At 42.1% G+C, this 17,500-nt stretch overlaps 1 protein-coding gene across 1 annotated transcript in view; it reads right to left on the reverse strand.

Moving 5' to 3' along the window:
- LOC308679742 (ryanodine receptor 3) overlaps positions 1-17,500 on the reverse strand; it is a 187,170-nt gene that overhangs the window by 53,565 nt on the left and 116,105 nt on the right. Inside the window, exons 52-69 of the mRNA XM_081347395.1 lie at positions 16,560-16,700; positions 15,451-15,614; positions 15,112-15,190; positions 13,585-13,674; positions 13,358-13,504; positions 13,147-13,209; positions 12,358-12,460; positions 10,880-11,000; positions 7,704-7,819; positions 7,530-7,597; positions 6,797-6,918; positions 6,467-6,516; positions 6,327-6,387; positions 4,847-5,085; positions 4,517-4,598; positions 3,489-3,619; positions 2,847-3,158; positions 2,407-2,647 (exon numbers count right to left, since the gene is read on the reverse strand). Of these exons, the coding sequence (XP_081203521.1) occupies positions 2,407-2,647; positions 2,847-3,158; positions 3,489-3,619; positions 4,517-4,598; positions 4,847-5,085; positions 6,327-6,387; positions 6,467-6,516; positions 6,797-6,918; positions 7,530-7,597; positions 7,704-7,819; positions 10,880-11,000; positions 12,358-12,460; positions 13,147-13,209; positions 13,358-13,504; positions 13,585-13,674; positions 15,112-15,190; positions 15,451-15,614; positions 16,560-16,700 (2,330 nt within the window). The remainder of the gene's footprint in view (positions 1-2,406; positions 2,648-2,846; positions 3,159-3,488; positions 3,620-4,516; positions 4,599-4,846; positions 5,086-6,326; positions 6,388-6,466; positions 6,517-6,796; positions 6,919-7,529; positions 7,598-7,703; positions 7,820-10,879; positions 11,001-12,357; positions 12,461-13,146; positions 13,210-13,357; positions 13,505-13,584; positions 13,675-15,111; positions 15,191-15,450; positions 15,615-16,559; positions 16,701-17,500) is intronic.

Raw genomic sequence — 17,500 nt, forward strand, 5'->3', positions numbered from 1 at the left:
TCATAAATAATAAATATTAATTCAAAAATGTAAAAAAATATAAAAATTCTTTAATTTCATCATTAATTAAAAAAACACTAACAATCAATTCACAAAAATGTAAAATTCACATAAGTAACTGTACAATTAAATCAATCAAAATGAAACTAATTATTAAATCATAACGTGAAATTTAAATAGTAATTATCAAAATAAAACACACATACTCCAAAAAAATTTTTTAATTAAAATAAATCATTAAAAATTATCAAAATAAAAACTAGAGATAGTCGGGATCACCCCCACGCACGGCTTGGGCTCTGGAGCCACACTCCTCGAGAGAGGATGGACTCTTCTACCAGTCTGGAGTTGCCCATGGTGAGAGGCGGCGGGCTGGTGTGGGTTTGCTTATAGCCCCCCAGCTCAGCCGCCACGTGTTGGAGTTCACCCCGGTGAACGAGAGGGTCGCTTCCCTGCGCCTTCGGGTCGGGGATAGGTCTCTCACTGTCGTGTGCGCCTACGGGCCGAACGGCAGTACAGAGTACCCGGCCCTCTTGGGGTCTCTGGGAGGGGTGCTGGAAAGTGCTCTGACTGGGGACTCTGTCGTTCTACTGGGGGACTTCAACGCCTTCAGCGACAGTGACCCCTGGGGGGGCGTGATTGGGAGGAACGGCCCCCCTGATCTGAACCCGAGCGGTGTTCTGTTATTGGACTTCTGTGCTAGCCACAGCTTGTCCATAACGAACAAGCATAAGGGTGTCCATCAGTGCACGTGGCACCAGGATGCCCTAGGCCAGAGGTCGATGATCGACTTTGTGGTTGTTTCATCCGACCTTCGGGACACTCGGGTGAAGAGAGGGGTGGATCTGTCAACTGATCACCAACTGATGGTGAGTTGGATCCGATGGCAGGGAAGGAAGCAGGACAGACTCGGCAGACCCAAACGTACTGTGAGGGTCTGTTGGGAACGTTTGGCCGAGTCTCCTGTCAGAGAGATCTTCAACTTCCACCTCCGGCAGAGCTTCGACTGGATCCCGAAGGAGTCTGGAGATATTGAGTCCGAGTGGACCATGTTCTCCACCTCCATTGTCGACGCGGCCGCTCGGAGCTGTGGCCGTGAGGTCTCCGGTGCCTGTCGAGGCGGCAATCCCCGAACCCGGTGGTTGACACCGGAGGTAAGGGATGCTGTCAAGCTGAAGAAAAAATCTGGCCTGGGAGGAGTTCGGTGAGGCCATGGAGAAGGACTATCGGTCGGCTTCGAAGAGATTCTGGCAAACCGTCCAGTGCCTCAGGAGAGGGAAGCAGTGCCCTACCAACGCTGTCTACAGTAGAGGTGGGCAGCTGTTGACCTCAACTGGGGATATCGTCGGACGGTGGAAGGAATATTTCGAGGATCTCCTCAATCCCACCGACACGTCCTCCATTGAGGAAGCAGAGGCCGAGGGCTCGGAGGTGGACTCATCCATCACCCAAGCTGAAGTCTCCAAGGTAGTTAAGAAGCTCCTCGGTGGCAAGGCACCGGGGGTGGATGAGATCCGCCCCGAGTACCTCAAGTCTCTGGATGTTGTGGGGCTGTCTTGGCTGACACGCCTCTGCAGCATCATGTGGCGGTCAGGGACAGTACCTCTGGGCTGGCAGACCGGGGTGGTGGTCCCTCTTTTTAAGAAGGGGGACCGGAGGGTGTGTTCCAACTACAGGGGGATCACACTTCTCAGCCTCCCCGGGAAAGTCTATGCCAGGGTACTGGAGAGGAGAATACGGCCGATAGTAGAACCTCGGATTCAGGAGGAACAGTGCGGTTTTCGTCCCGGTCGTAGAACACTGGACCAGCTCTATACCCTCTACAGGGTGCTGGAGGGTTCGTGGGAGTCTGCCCAACCAATCCACATGTGCTTTGTGGGTTTGGAGAAGGTATTCGACTGTGTCCCTTGCGGCGGCCTGTGGAAGGTGCTCCTCCCGGTGCTATGGGGTCGGGGGCCCTCAGCCAAGGGCTGTCCAGTCCCTGTACGACCGGAGCAGGAGCTTGGTTCGCATTGCCGGCAGTAACTCAGACTTGTTCTCGGTGTACATTGGACTCCGGCGGGGCTGCCCTTTGTCACCGGTTCTGTTCATCAATTTTTTGGACAGAATTTGTAGGGGCAGCCAGGGGCCGGAGAGTGTCCGGTTTGGGGACCACACGATTTCGTCTCTGCCCCATCAGGACCTCCAGCGACCAACGTGTCTATATCTGATGACGTCACGTGTCTCTATCTGATGACGTCACGTGTCTCTATCTGATGACGTCACGTGTCTCTATCTGATGACGTCACATGTCTCTATCTGATGACGTCACGTGTCTCTATCTGATGACGTCACGTGTCTCTTTCTGATGACGTCACGTGTCTCTATCTGATGACCTCACGTGTCTCAATGTGTGTGTCGCATCACCTGTTGTTGTCCACATAGCGGATGAGCATCGGGTAGAAGGCATACAGGTCTCGGCACAGAACCGCAAACTCGTCGAGGATCAGAAGCTCCGCCTCCTGGGTGTCGGCCTTGCTCTCGGCCTTCAGAAGCTCCTCCTCCATCACCACCTTTACCGTCTTCTTCTTCAGCTTCTCCAGCGTGGGCAAGAAGTGAGTCTTCAGCAGGTCGGCCCGCGCCTTACTGATGATGGGCTGAGCGTACACTGACACACACGCACACACACACACACACACACACACACACACATGTTGACACTACTGTACTAACTGCAATCCAGCAGGGAAAGTGCAGTGCAGTGTCTGTGTGGATGAATATCTGCTTTAACTTTGCTAGTGTTAACTGAACAAAAGTTTTCCCGCAGGACTGAACGCAGGAGTGTGTGTGTACGCAGCTCTGCTCACCTGCGATGCGCTTCATCCAGGAGGCCTCGTCGATGCCCAGGTTACTGTTGAGGATCTTCAGGATGTTCCCCAGGACGAGGCTCAGGTGCTCTGATGTGACGGTGGAGCTGCAGACGCCGGGTCGGTTCTCCGGGCCTCGCTCCCACCAGTATGACAGGTAGTTGCACAGCATCGGCAGAACCACCTCGATCACGTGAGGCATCTCTGTGTATCGAGCGCCAGACTCAGACATGTCATTAATGTCCTTCATCAGAGCGTCCAGACGAGGCATCTCAGGACACACGTCCTCCACGCTCTCCGGCATCCCTACGACTGACGCACACAAACACAGGGATGGACACGGACACGGGCACACACACACACACACACACACACACACACACACACACACACACACACACACAAGGACGGACACGGACACACACACAGTAAGATCTGTAGACTGTTTATGGTTTTCTAGTGATGCAACAAACTGGTGCATGAATGTCTAGTTGAACTGATGCCTCACAGGTGTGTTAATTGGCTATTGTCAGGTAGCTTCAAATATGGCTCATCATCATCATCATAAAGTGCAATAAAAACAGAAAACGCTGTCACCGAATGAACCCTAGTAAGTGCATTAGTGCGGCGTGTGCGACTCACTGGCTCGTTCACGAGACGTTTTTGTGTTGAACACAGAGCAAGGGTTGTGTTTGTTGAGCAGTGGCTCGAGGAAGGCAACAGGCATCGCACCCGCTAGAGTCGCCAAACACTCGCCCAGCGCCGGGAGCTGCCTACAACACACACACACACACACACACACACACACACAACATACCAACACAACAAGAAAACACAAGCACACGTCACACGGACACAAAACATATGTAATATACACATAACACATGCACACACAACACATGTAACACACCCGTAACACACACATGTAACATGCATGTGTAACACGTGCACACAACACACACACAACATACGCACGCAACACGCACGCAACACGTAACGCACACGCAACACATGCACACACACAAGACATGAAAAAGGCACATGTAACATGAACACACAACACATGTACCGCATGTGTAACATACACACAACACATGTAACACGCCCATAACACGCACACACAGCACCCATAATGCACCCGTAACATGCACACACAACACATGTAACACACGCACACACAACACATGTAACACACACAACACATATAACAGGCACACATAACATGCACACACAACACATGTAACACGCCCATAACACGCACACACAGCACCCATAATGCACCCGCAACACGCACACACATGTAACACACACAACACATATAACAGGCACACATAACATGCACACACAACACATGTTGTGTGTGGCACACCATAACACACACATTCAACACATGTAACACACAACATATGTAACGCACACGTACAACAAACCCAACACAGGCGCACACACACAACACATGTAACGCACCCGTAACACACACACACACACACACACACACACACACACACACACACACACACATTACAGGCACCCGTAACACGCACACACAACACATGTAACGCACACGTAACACGAAACACAACACAGGCACACACACAACACACACACACAGCATAAGAGCATGTCCAACACATCAGCTTCAGGTGAAGAAGACTCTGGGATCCGCTCACCGCTCCACATAGATGTTTTTTCCAGTCCCCAGTGCGTATAAACTGGTCAGGATTCGATAACACGACACCTGCACATCATCCACTGAGAAAACACACAGAAAACACAAGCATTAGAGTTCAGTTTAATCACAAGGGCCATTTAAAGTAAGCCTATATGACATTTCCAATCATTCCAATGTTTCAGAGGATTTTTTGTTTGTTTATAATAACATCATAAAACGCTTAATAAGAGCAGAAATGTGAATTTACAAAGTAAACAGAGTCAGCATGAGCTCAACATGAGAAAGAATCTACTTTTGGACATTAGCATGTTGTTGTGCAGCGACTCACGCAGCAGGTCACAGCCGAACTGATGTTCAGTGATGTGTTCGAACAGCGCGGTCAGGATCGGCAGCAGAGCCGCGGTCGTGTAGTTGATGTTCTGCGAGACGCCCTTCATCTGGCTGCGCGAGTGAGTGAACTTGCCCAGCTTCAGGTTCTCCAAGGTCTTCTCCAGATCCTCAGCTGCATTCTCGAAGAACGTCCTCAAACCGGCTTTGACCAGCTCGGATCCGGATTTCATCACGGTCCTGCGAGAGAAACCATCCGTCACCGCAGTCCAACAAATCAGCTTGATCTCATTAACATATCCATAAGAAATCAGGGATTTAAAGGTGCAGTCTGTAATAATGACAAACAAGCTAGTGGTCAAAATAGGTACTGCAGTCCAAATTCAAAATATCAGAGATCGTTGTTTCCCCGCCTCCTCAGACTCGACGCTCACGCGGGTTGCCAGTTTGAGGGCATGTTTACCATGTTTCCTAAATATCTGCAAACATATTATGGTATTTTTATGCTTTAGGAGAGTAAAAAAGTTACATACAGCACCTTTAATAACACAGCACTGGATCTGGAAAGTATTGATTTGCAAAAAATCCCTAATATCACCTAATTTGAGGTCAAAAACATCAAAAGACTCTTAATCGCAAAATAAGAATGAGGATTTTTCTAATTATATGTATCAGCTTTAATGCACTTGCACTTACAAAAGTAGCCAAATGTTTAGACAAAATTCAAAATGTGATATTTAAGTTTCTGCATAAACAGGTTAATAAGTATAAATAAATAAGTATTTTTCTGTTGCTGTTTGAATAAAAAACTGAATATCTGGGTCATGATTGCATTTTCTTCCACCATAATTCTCACCTTGAAATCAGGATTAGGCATAAAATATTGTCATACATGTGAAAAGCAGATGAAAATTTAACAAATAGATGTAGCCCCACTCAGAGGGTCACTGGGGTCAAGATAGGAATCACTGTTTTGATTTTTATAACAAAAAGTAGTATTCAAAATGTGCCATTTTACTTCTGCAAAGAAGTGGGAAAATATGATAAAATACTTAACGTGAAAGAAATTCAGAAGTTAATAAATAAATAAATAAATGCATATAAGTAAAAAATAAGTGGGCCCAGTATGGAGCACTGAGGTACTCAACTAATAATAGGAGCTGAGGATGAGGAAAACTTACACAATGCTACAGAAAAAGTCCTGTCTTTAAGATAAGAACTAAACCTTTGATATCGACCCAATGTTTTAGATGCCAGAGAAGGATACTATGATCCACAGTATCAAAGGCAGAGGTAAGTTCGAGTAAAATCAATCAACCGCAAGCAAAATATCGTTTGACACTTTCAGCAATCCGACAAACACTTTCACCGACTCCGTATGACATCCCAGAGCAAAACAGGTACATTTTTTGAACCAGCACCCCAAAATGAGTAAGAAATAAGAAATATAATGCAGGTCGGTGAAATGGAAGGACTCGTACCTGGTATCGAGTGTGTGTGCGAGGATGTGCAGACAGCTGACCATAGTGGTGGAGTCACTTCCTACAAACACACACCAGAAACCACTGAAAACCAAACACTCAATGAATATCACAGAGAGAGAGAGACACGATGATCTTACCAAACAGAGAGATCCTGTGTCTAACCAGAGCGGCCAGCTTACAGAACAGACTAGCAGCAGAGAAGTGAAGAAGACAGTGAGAGGAAGAAGAAACGCAAGCTTAGACAAGTGAAGAGCGAAGAATCACTGCTGAATGAGTCATTAGCCACCAAAATATTCATCATAACACATAACATTTCCACCATGGAATAAAAAATAAAAAAGGCCATATAAATCAACATTTATAGATGATGCGTCATGACCAAAGAAGTAATTCAATTAAATCGACATATTTTAACGACAAGATACATATTTACATAATCAATTATGTCACATAAGACGCTGCATCACCTGGTGACCATCTCTTTCTCTTTGTTAGACGCGTATCCGCTGCTGCTCAGATTCTTAGTGGGCGACGACAGAAAGTAGAGAGAGTGGTTTTTAAAATACTGGTCTATGAGTGGGAGGAGCACCTACAGGAAGTACAACAGGTAAAGAGGAAATTAAACTCCGGATGATGAAGAATATGTGTATATTATACAGTCAAATCAAAATGTATTCAGACATCTTCTCACATTATCACAGTTTATTCGCTATAGTTTAGAGAATGGTAATAAAATATGAGCAGAACTCAGTTGATATTTGACTGGTTTTGTCCGTCCTTCTGTTAGACTGTCTCACACATGAATTATGTTGAATATCTGTCAGCTGTTAAATTTAACTACACAATTAGATAATACCAGTTTAGCTCAACCAATCACCAAGCAATGCTTCATTGTGTTCAGTCTGTGTGTAAAAAGAGCATTAGCAATTAAAGAAGAAACACTTCAGCAAAACATGATCAGCTCAAAGTGTCCCAATCATTTTTGGTCCAATTTTTTTATAAATTTTAATGGTAGTCACTGTATGGGGAATTTTTGGGTATAATATGTCACAATTTACTTCATTTTGCTTTCCTCACTTACATAAATGAACTATAGTGTCCTGCACACACTAGTGAAACAAATATGAAAAATTATATCTTGTGTCTGAATCATTTTTGGTTTGACTGTGTGCATGTATAATTACAATTCGATTATCAAACCTTAGCAAAGAACTTGATCTCCTGTTCATGTGGTGACCTGTCGTTCTTTCCACTGGCCGCCATCGCCTCTGAAAGCAGCGAGAGTGTGACGGTTAATTCATGATCTAAACAGAATCTGTGACAGAACGAGTGTCTGGGGAATCGCATGACTCCAGACAAACAGAAGAAACCGACCGAGGTGAGCGATGAACTCCTGTGCAGAGTCGACGTATTTCAGCAGCTTCTTCAGAAACTTGTAGGCGAATCGTTTCTCCATGGAGGAAGAGTCCTGCTCCATGTCCTTCAGACCCCTGGGAGAAACACAACGGCACGTTACACTCAGTCCTCGCGCGAGCACACCAGGGTTATTATAGTTTTGCATTTTTTATTAGTTTTTATTTTTATTTCGTTTTGAATTTTTGTTTTCAAATTCAGTTTAGTTTTAATTAGTTTTTAAAGTGGGTTTGCTAGTTTAGTTTAGTTTTTATTTTTTGAATATGCTTAGTTTTAGTTTAGTTTTTATTAGTTTTAGTGTTAGTTTTAGTCTTTTTTTGTAATTTGGGCTATTTGTCAGGGGCAAAATTCAAAAAGATCAGAAAAAGTATTGTGTAATAACTCACCAAAAACATCATACAATTTTAGAAAAAAATTCACAACCCATTGAAATTCCTTTACCTCTTACAAAATCCACACGCCGTACCAAAAATCTACACATCAGAATTCACACCCTATACAAATACCACAGCCGTACCATAGCCTGCTATAGTAATATATTACTATATATAATATACTATATAGTAACCATAGCCTACTCATCTGGATTGAAGCAGCAAACATTCAGTGTAAAAGTAAAAAAATGACATATATTTAATATTTGAATCACAGGGAAGAGTGGGGGAAAACGCCCCCCACCTGTTTTTCCCAAAATAACAACTAGAGGTAAAGATACATTTTTACTGTTGCTATGCACTACGTTGATAACGGGGATATACAAATCTCTATGGAGAAGCTGACACCAGCGACATATTTGAAGAGAAGAGGATTACATGGTAAATGCTATAATTTTCAGATATTAGTAAACAAGTGTTTAAAAGAATATTGTTCTTCAGGATATCGCAGTGATGTATGATAGATGAATAGTGAAGTCTGTAGTTTTTTGAGATCATATGTTAATATATAATTATATTTTAAAAATTAAACATTTTTTTAATTAAGTCATAGCTTGTGGGGTAAAACGAGTTTTAAACCTGCTTTTAGCCTCTTAAAGGTCCCGTTGCATGCGATTCCATGTTTCAAACTTTAGTTAGTGTGTAATGTTGCTGTTAGAGCATAAATAATATCTGTAAAATTATAAAGCTCAAAGTTCAATGCCAAGCGAGATATTTTATTTAACAGAAGTTGACTACAAAAAACGGCTCGATTGGACTACACCCCTCTACATCCTGCATTAGTGACATCACCAGAACCGTTTCTTGACTAACCTCCGCCCACAGGAATGCTCCCTCAACTCTACTGGCTACTTGCGCACTTCTTATAACTTAGGCTACTGTGTTTACTCAGCTCTTACGGTGATTTTCTGAAGTAAAACTGACGCTTCATGTTTTGTGTGGTGTACAATAAACTTTATTAAACTCATCAGTACATGTTTGATCATCATTCAGACAGCAGACTTGTAGGCTATTAATAAATAATGGATACATAGCCTACAAGCAGATGACAAATACGTTATAATAACCGTAATTAAACTACTAAACCATACCTGTTTCATCTCTATACAGCAATCTGACTCTGTAGGCATTATTGTCCGACTCGAAATGAACGCCGTTACTGAGAGTTTCTGATATTATCATCATTCCGTGAGATGAATTTTTCCTGACAGACTGAGCACGAGCTCATGAAGCTCCGCCCCCTGGGTCGTTCAGCTGCACCTCATTTGCATTTAAAGGGGACACACTGAAACGGCTCGTTTTTCTGAGCCCCAAAAAATGTCAATTTAAACATGCTGTAAAAAATTATCTGTTGGGTATTTTGAGCTCAAACTTCACATACACACTCTGGGGACATCAGAGACTTATTTTACATCTTGTGAAAAGGGGCATAGAACGGGACCTTTAACATCCTTGATGTGTCATTACAAGTGCACAGGTCATGTGAGTGATTCCTTCAGAGTGAACACGAGTGAATCTGACTGCAGTAGATGTGAAAGATATGAATAAAAATGATGTTATTTAAGCCAGCGCTCATTCCTGTGTTTACATCCTGTTTTCGGTTGAAGTCCAAAGTAGTAGATTTTCGAGTTCACGCGCGTGATCATAGGTACTAAACCAATGCGCGTGAACTCGACAATCGATTACTTTGGACTTCAACCGAAAACAGGATGTAAATACAGGTATTTGCGCTGGCTTAAATAACATCATTTTTATACATTTCTTTCACATCTACTGCAGTCAGATCCACTCGTGTTCACTCAGAAGGAATCACTCACATGACCTGTGCACTTGTAATGACACATCAAGGATGTTAAGATGCTAAAAGCAGGTTTAAATATTGCCCCATTGAAGTCAATAGGGTGCAAATTTTAAAAAGAGGATAACACGGTGTAGGCAACACCGATTTTTGTCGTTGTTCTCTGTATTGACAGCACTCCAAATTGACAAAAAAAATGAGCTCAATGTTAAAATTGACCGGAGTTCTCCTTTAAGGGGGGCGTTTTCCCCCACTCTACCCTTTATAGTGTTTTGACATCGACAACCACAACCAAAAAGTGCATTTTACCTCAAACTTGCGACTAGTTAACTTTCTAAAGAAGGCGCAATCGCTTTTTGGGTCGACATTAACACACTGACAAAATTATATTCAGAATTTAAAATATTTTTATACCACTTTTTAATGTGTGATTGTGTAAAGGTGTTCACGAGATAGAGATACCAACCTTTCGCGAACTTGCTTTCAACGTCGAACGAACACTCGTTCTCATGGAGACGCGGTGTGCAGGGAGGGGAAGGGCTGTGTGTGTGTGTGTGTGCGCGCGCGCATGTGAGAGACGCATGAGTGAGAGACGGAGGGAGAGCAGGGAAAGGAAATGCAGCTGAACGAATACGCTGCGTGTTTTAAATTGCGTTAAAAAATGAAAGACCTTAACAAAGACGAAAACTAAGGACATTTACTCTATAATTTTATTTTATTTTAGTTAGTTTTGCCAAACACACATTACAGTTTTAGTTAGTTATCGTTTTTTTGTAATGCCTCGTTTTTATTTTTATTTCAGTTAACGACAATGTTTTTTCCCACCTAGTTTTCGTTTTTTCGTTCGTTTTCGTTAACGATTATAACCTTGGAGCACACGCGTGTAAAAGCGCACATGTCTGCACCTGCTGATGGCGTATCCGTTGGTCTGGAGAAAGCGGAAGAGATCTTGCGCTCTCTCTCGGTCCTTGGCTTTCTCTTTGGCAGTGAGCGTGTCGTACGGCACCAGCAGCGAATGCGTTCCTCCTGCACCTGAGAGCACACGCAACACGACACGCATGACCTTCGCGTCACGCATGACCATCACGTCACGCATGACCTTCGCGTCATGCATGACTATCACACGTTACGCATTCAATTAATTATGTCACACGCTGCACATGACATTCACACGTCACGCATGACCTTATTCACATGTTCACACGTCACACATGACCTTATTCACACGTCACGCATGACCTTATTCACACGTCACGCATGACATTATTCACACGTCACGCATGACATTATTCACACGTCACGCATGACCTTATTCACACGTCACGCATGACATTATTCACACGTCACGCATGACATTATTCACACATCACGCATGACCATTACACATCACACATGACCTTATTCACACGTCACGCATGACATTATTCACACGTCACGCATGACATTATTCACACGTCACGCATGACATTATTCACACGTCACGCATGACATTATTCACACGTCACGCATGACATTATTCACACGTCACGCATGACATTATTCACACGTCACGCATGACATTATTCACACATCACGCATGACCATTACACATCACACATGACCTTATTCACACGTCACGCATGACATTATTCACACGTCACGCATGACATTATTCACACGTCACGCATGACCTTATTCACACGTCACGCATGACATTATTCACACGTCACGCATGACATTATTCACACGTCACGCATGACATTATTCACACGTCACGCATGACATTATTCACACGTCACGCATGACATTATTCACACATCACGCATTACCATTACACATCACACATCACACATGACCTTATTCACACGTCACGCATGACATTATTCACACATCACGCATGACATTATTCACACATCACGCATGACCATTACACATCACACATGACCTTATTCACATGTCACACATGACATTATTCACACGTCACGCATGACATTATTCACACGTCACGCATGACATTATTCACACGTCACCCATGACATTATTCACACGTCACGCTATTCACATGTCGCGCATGACATTATTCACACGTCACGCATGACATTATTCACACGTCACGCATGACATTATTCACACGTCACGCATGACCATTACACATCACACATGACATTATTCACACGTCACGCTATTCACACATCACACATGACCTTATTCACACGTCACCCATGACATTATTCACACGTCACGCATGACATTATTCACACGTCACGCATGACATTATTCACACGTCACGCATGACATTATTCACACATCACGCATGACCATTACACATCACACATGACCTTATTCACACGTCACGCATGACATTATTCACACATCATGCATGACCTTCACACGGCACAATCACTGAAAGCTGAGGACAAGAGAGACAAACCTCTAGTTCCCAGATCACTCTTCTTTTTCTTAGCCCAGATGTTGTGATAGTTTTCAGCCACAACCTCAACCATTGACTGAAAAACAGACAACAAAACACTCAAAGACCACCCAGAAACGACTCTATTAGCCCTAGAAAGTCCAGAGTACACCTAGAATACACTTGCATCAACAATACAATGAACACGCTGGTCTGTAATATTAGGGCCGTCAAAATTAACGCGTTAACGCATGCGATTAATTTTTTCAGTTTAACACATTAAAAATATTTAATGCAATTAACGCAGCATCCGTTTTTTTCCCGTCATCCTCTGGCTAGCATTATAATATATGATCACGCTCTTATTCATGCAAATGCATTTAAACTATTCAAGCACGATAAGACACAAAAGAAAACGCAGTGCAGTAAACACACAAAATTAAGCCAAAATGCCTGTTTTGTCGAGTATCCTTGCAAACACAGTCTTAAAGGAGTTAAATAAAGTCTTAAAGTAAAAAAATTGGATGCATCAAATCCGTGTCATGTGCATTAGGTCTTAAAGTGACAGCAGTTGATAATCAAAGAAGAAGAGAAAATCACTCACTGCTCTTGACTGAATAACTTTTGTAGCTTCAATAAGGACTGATCTACATTTAATTTATAATTTATGCAGTGAAGACATGTCAGTGCATCTTTTAATTCAAGTTTTAGTTAACCATAAATTCGAACTGTTGTACAATGTGGGCACAAATCTCCAGATGTTGGATGATTTGCGTGCGTCACCTGTTGTTCTCTGGACAGCTGGACGCTGCTCAAGTCTACGGGACTCGGATTGAAGCCGTTACCCTGAAAACACACAATCGCAAACGTGAATCTATCAGTTCTGTGTTATTGAATTGGGCTCATTGTTCATGATCAGATTTGAGGCTGCTGGTCTCTTATTGATTAAATCATTGCACTTCTACAGTTAGCAAACGATTAAACACAAAGACACCTGAGAGGCCTGTGAAATGCGCCGCACTTTCTCCACCTCTCTCTGCTGAAACATGGTTTCTCCTTCTTTGGTTCGGTCGATGCTCCAGCCCATCGCCAACATGCTCTTCAGGGACTCGCGAACCGTCCAGCGGTAAACCTCCTTCTCCTGCGGGCAGACACACGCAAACACTCACACGGAGACTCAAAGATCAAATAGCGCTGGATGTTCTGAGGGCTGGTTTGTACCTTCTCTGTGAGCGATTTGTAGGATCTCAGCATTGGGTGAGTTTTTGCTTTTTCATCGACGGTTTCTCCGTGTTTCCAGCCTAGAAGCACCTGAACACCGAGCACACGGAAACATCTTTCACGCTTGCATTTACACACTTATCCAAAGCAGCTTACAGTCAATTAAAGTCAATGTTTAGTGTGTTCTCTGTGTATTTCTATACAATACAGATGTTTCAAAGCTGCTGTACAGTAATAAACTGAAATATTATTCAATTATGACACAATTTCAGCTGTAATGACAGAAGACAAAAGTGTCATTATTCAGAAGTTTTGTTTGTCTGATAGTGTCAGTACAGATAAATCAAACTTAAGTTTGTGCTTAAAACAAGAACAAATATCAGCCCTCAGGAAAAGACAGATTTTAGTTCTTGTTTTAATCATAAACTCACTTAATTTTCATTAATAATTTTTCTTCCCCAGTAAATGTATCTTGATTTAAGAAGATATGAGGAAGAACATCCGTTTTTGCAGTGTAAAAAAGGTTATTGTGACTTTTTTATCTGTTTTCAACTCAGAAATGTATATTTGTATTAGGGCTGTCAAGCAATTACATATTTTAATCTAATTAATTCATGATGTGCTGATTCATTAATCTAATTAATAACAAATAAACATTTAATTTCCCCCAAAAGATAATGTAAAGTCCTTATTGTGTTAAATGAGAAAAGAATCAAATATACATTACAAAATTTCTAAATTTGATTGAACACATAATTTATTACACACACTTTTTAGGCTACAACCACCATGATATTTTTTCCTGTATGACTTTCTTTCCTCTGAGGAACATAAAAGAAGATAATTTAAGAAATTCCTCATTCTTCATTCTTCAAAATATCCCTTAAATATGTATTTTTTTTTATTAAAATGGAAATATGAAATTTAAATTATACCCTAAATAAGAAACTACAACTGCCAGTAGGTGGCAGTAAATATCTAAATTAGTAAGTTATTGAATCATTCAATCATTCAGTTTGTTTAAACAGAATCATTCAGGAATGAAGTAAATGACTCTTTATGAACGAATCATTGAATCATTGGTTCACCCGACTGATTCGCTCAAACGCAGATTCATTCAGAAATGAAACATTGCTGTGTGTTGCTCAGAGACGCACAACAGTTCTGCTCTGGCTTTAATCTTAATATTTTCATTGGCAAAATGAGCAAAAGCAGACAATATTGTGTCTAAAATAACCCATATTAACTTCTTATTTACTGAACTGTTGTATAAAATCAATATCACTTTTGCACTCGTGCGATTCAGGACAAAAACAGCACTCGTGTGATATTGCGTAACTACATAACTGTGTCCATGAGACAAAAACTCATCCAGGGGCATTTTGCCCTGATATGTTGAATTTTCGGCTCATTCTAACTGCATTCTACAGGCTTCATCATACAGTGAGTTTCTGTCCTGCTTCATGTTCGTCTCCGATCATCTGTATGAAATGTAAGAAGAACGACAGGTCTGTTTCATCGACTCGCCTTCTCAGCGGCCCACTTGTCATGGGAATGTTCAGCGTATTTGTGTGCGATGAACTCCAGCTTCTCGGGGAGGCAGATGCTGCGAGAGGAAAACGAGGAAAGTCAATGTTCAGATTTGCATTTGTAAATATTTTATTTATTTTTATAGGTGCATTGGTTGACCATATCATGGACTGAAAACACCCCTTTGAATTTTTGAATGTCTAATATCAGTGAAGGAGTCTGTTTTAAAAGTCAGAGATCATTTGAATCATGGTGCACATTCATATACATGATTATTTAATTTTTGTATCTATTTTTTGTTCTGTCTCTGAGTCTCTCGCTGTCATACGCACGTACTTGGCTGTGTTTATGGGTCTGGGGTCGAAGTTTCCCTGCGCGTCCACAGACACCGGCTTCTCCAGCGTTGTGCTGAGCGTCGAGTCGATGTAATCGGGAGGTAGAGCTCCGGCGATGGCACTCAGACACGGCATGGCCATCTTAAACAGATCCTGTTCATACTTCTGCACACACACATTCACAGCGTCAAAGACTCAATATAACAGGCCGAGAGTCTGGGGTCGCTGAGGTTTATTTTTATTTTTGAAAGAGTCTCTTCTGCTCACCAAGGCTGCGTTTATTTGATCAAACACAGTAAAAACAGTGAAATATTATTCCAATGTAAATCATCTGTTTTCTATGTGAATATATAGTAAAGTGTAATTTATTCCTGTGATCAAAGCTGAATTTTCAGCATCATTACTCCAGTCTTCAGTGTCACATGATCCTTCAGAAATCACTCTAATATGATGCTTTGATGATCAAGAAACATTCATTATTACCAATGTTGAAAAATCTGTGTGGAAACCATCATACAATTTATTTTTTAGGATTATTTGATGCATAAAAAGTTCAAAAAGAACAGCATTTGTTTGAAATAGAATTGAGAACATTATAAATGTCTTTATTGTCGCTTTTGATCAATTAGCTCTCATGTTGTATTCTGGTCATTTTGACCTGGAGAAGATTTTCTTTTTCCAGAAAACATTAGTTAATGTTACTACACTGGACTAAAACCTCCTGACCCAGGATATAACATCACAAAAATGCTGGTGTTTTTGGGCAAAAATGAGCAGCCTACAAAAAGCTGCTTATAATTCTCTCGTCATACTGTTATCTACAAATATTGCACATCAACTTGTTTTCTTTCAATTAGCACAGGTTTTAGCATAGGCCCTCATTGATCTGAGTTTATGGGCCAATATTTGGTGATAATATAGCTTAATGAGAGATTTGCAAGCAATTTTTAACACCAAATTAAGTAAAGGATGTTCAGCACAAGGGTTAAATGTGTCCTTGTCACATTAAATGTTCAATCTACTGACCCCAAACTTTTGAATGGAAGTGTACAGCCACATAATTACCCAGCATGCTCCAACAATCACAAGCGAGCAAATATTCCTGTTCACCTTCTGAGAGAGAGAATCGAAGATTCCCCAGAAGATCTTCTTGGTGAGCAGAAGCTCCTCTTCAGACGATAGACCGTAACTTCCCCATCCCGACGGCAGGCAGTAATACTTCCAGTTCTGCTCGTAATGATTCGTCAACAGCTGCGACACACACACGATCATCCTCATTAAAATATATAGAGGTTATGCGTGTGACGTCACCATCGGCCGGAGTGACTGCGGTTACACACACTGAGTGGCAGAAACACTGAGTGGCAGAAACACTGAGTGGCAGAAACACTGAGTGGCAGAAACACTGAGTTGCAAAAAGACCGAGTTGCAGAAACACTGAGTGGCAAAAACACTGAGTGGCAAAAAGACTGAGTGGCAAAAAGACTGAGTGGCAAAAAGACCGAGTGTCAAAGACTGTGGCAGAAACACTGAGTGGCAAAAAAAAACGAGTGGCAAAAAGACTGGCAGAAACACTGAGTGGCAAAAAGACTGAAAGACAGAAACACTGAGTGGCAAAAAGACTGAGTGGCAGAAACACTGAGTGGCAAAAAGCCCGAGTGGCAAAAAGACTGGCAGAAACACTGAGTAGCAAAACCGGTTTTAGACTTTGAATATTGTATTCATATAAAGCGTTCACAGGCAAATTTGCTTTATGTATTTCCTAGACGTTGAAATCAGGTTCATATAAATGTCTGGAAACACGATTACTGACTGCATGTCAATATCCATGATCACTGGATCTTTGGTTAGTTGTAAGGAACACTATATCGAGTCCAACCTTTAGTTTAAACTGATAATCGTTTGTTTTACTCGTGTTTTCACAGTTTCTCCTATTAAATCCAGTCATTCAGCAGCTCTTCTGCCACTCAGTCCGGCTGAGCGAGTGTGTTCCCGCAGGAAAGTGACGTCAATGCATAACCTCAATTGCTGCCTTTAATTTTTGGGATGGG

The sequence above is a fragment of the Scardinius erythrophthalmus genome, assembly GCF_964197995.2.
Source record: "Scardinius erythrophthalmus genome assembly, chromosome: 19".
NCBI classification, from domain to species: domain Eukaryota; kingdom Metazoa; phylum Chordata; class Actinopteri; order Cypriniformes; family Leuciscidae; genus Scardinius; species Scardinius erythrophthalmus.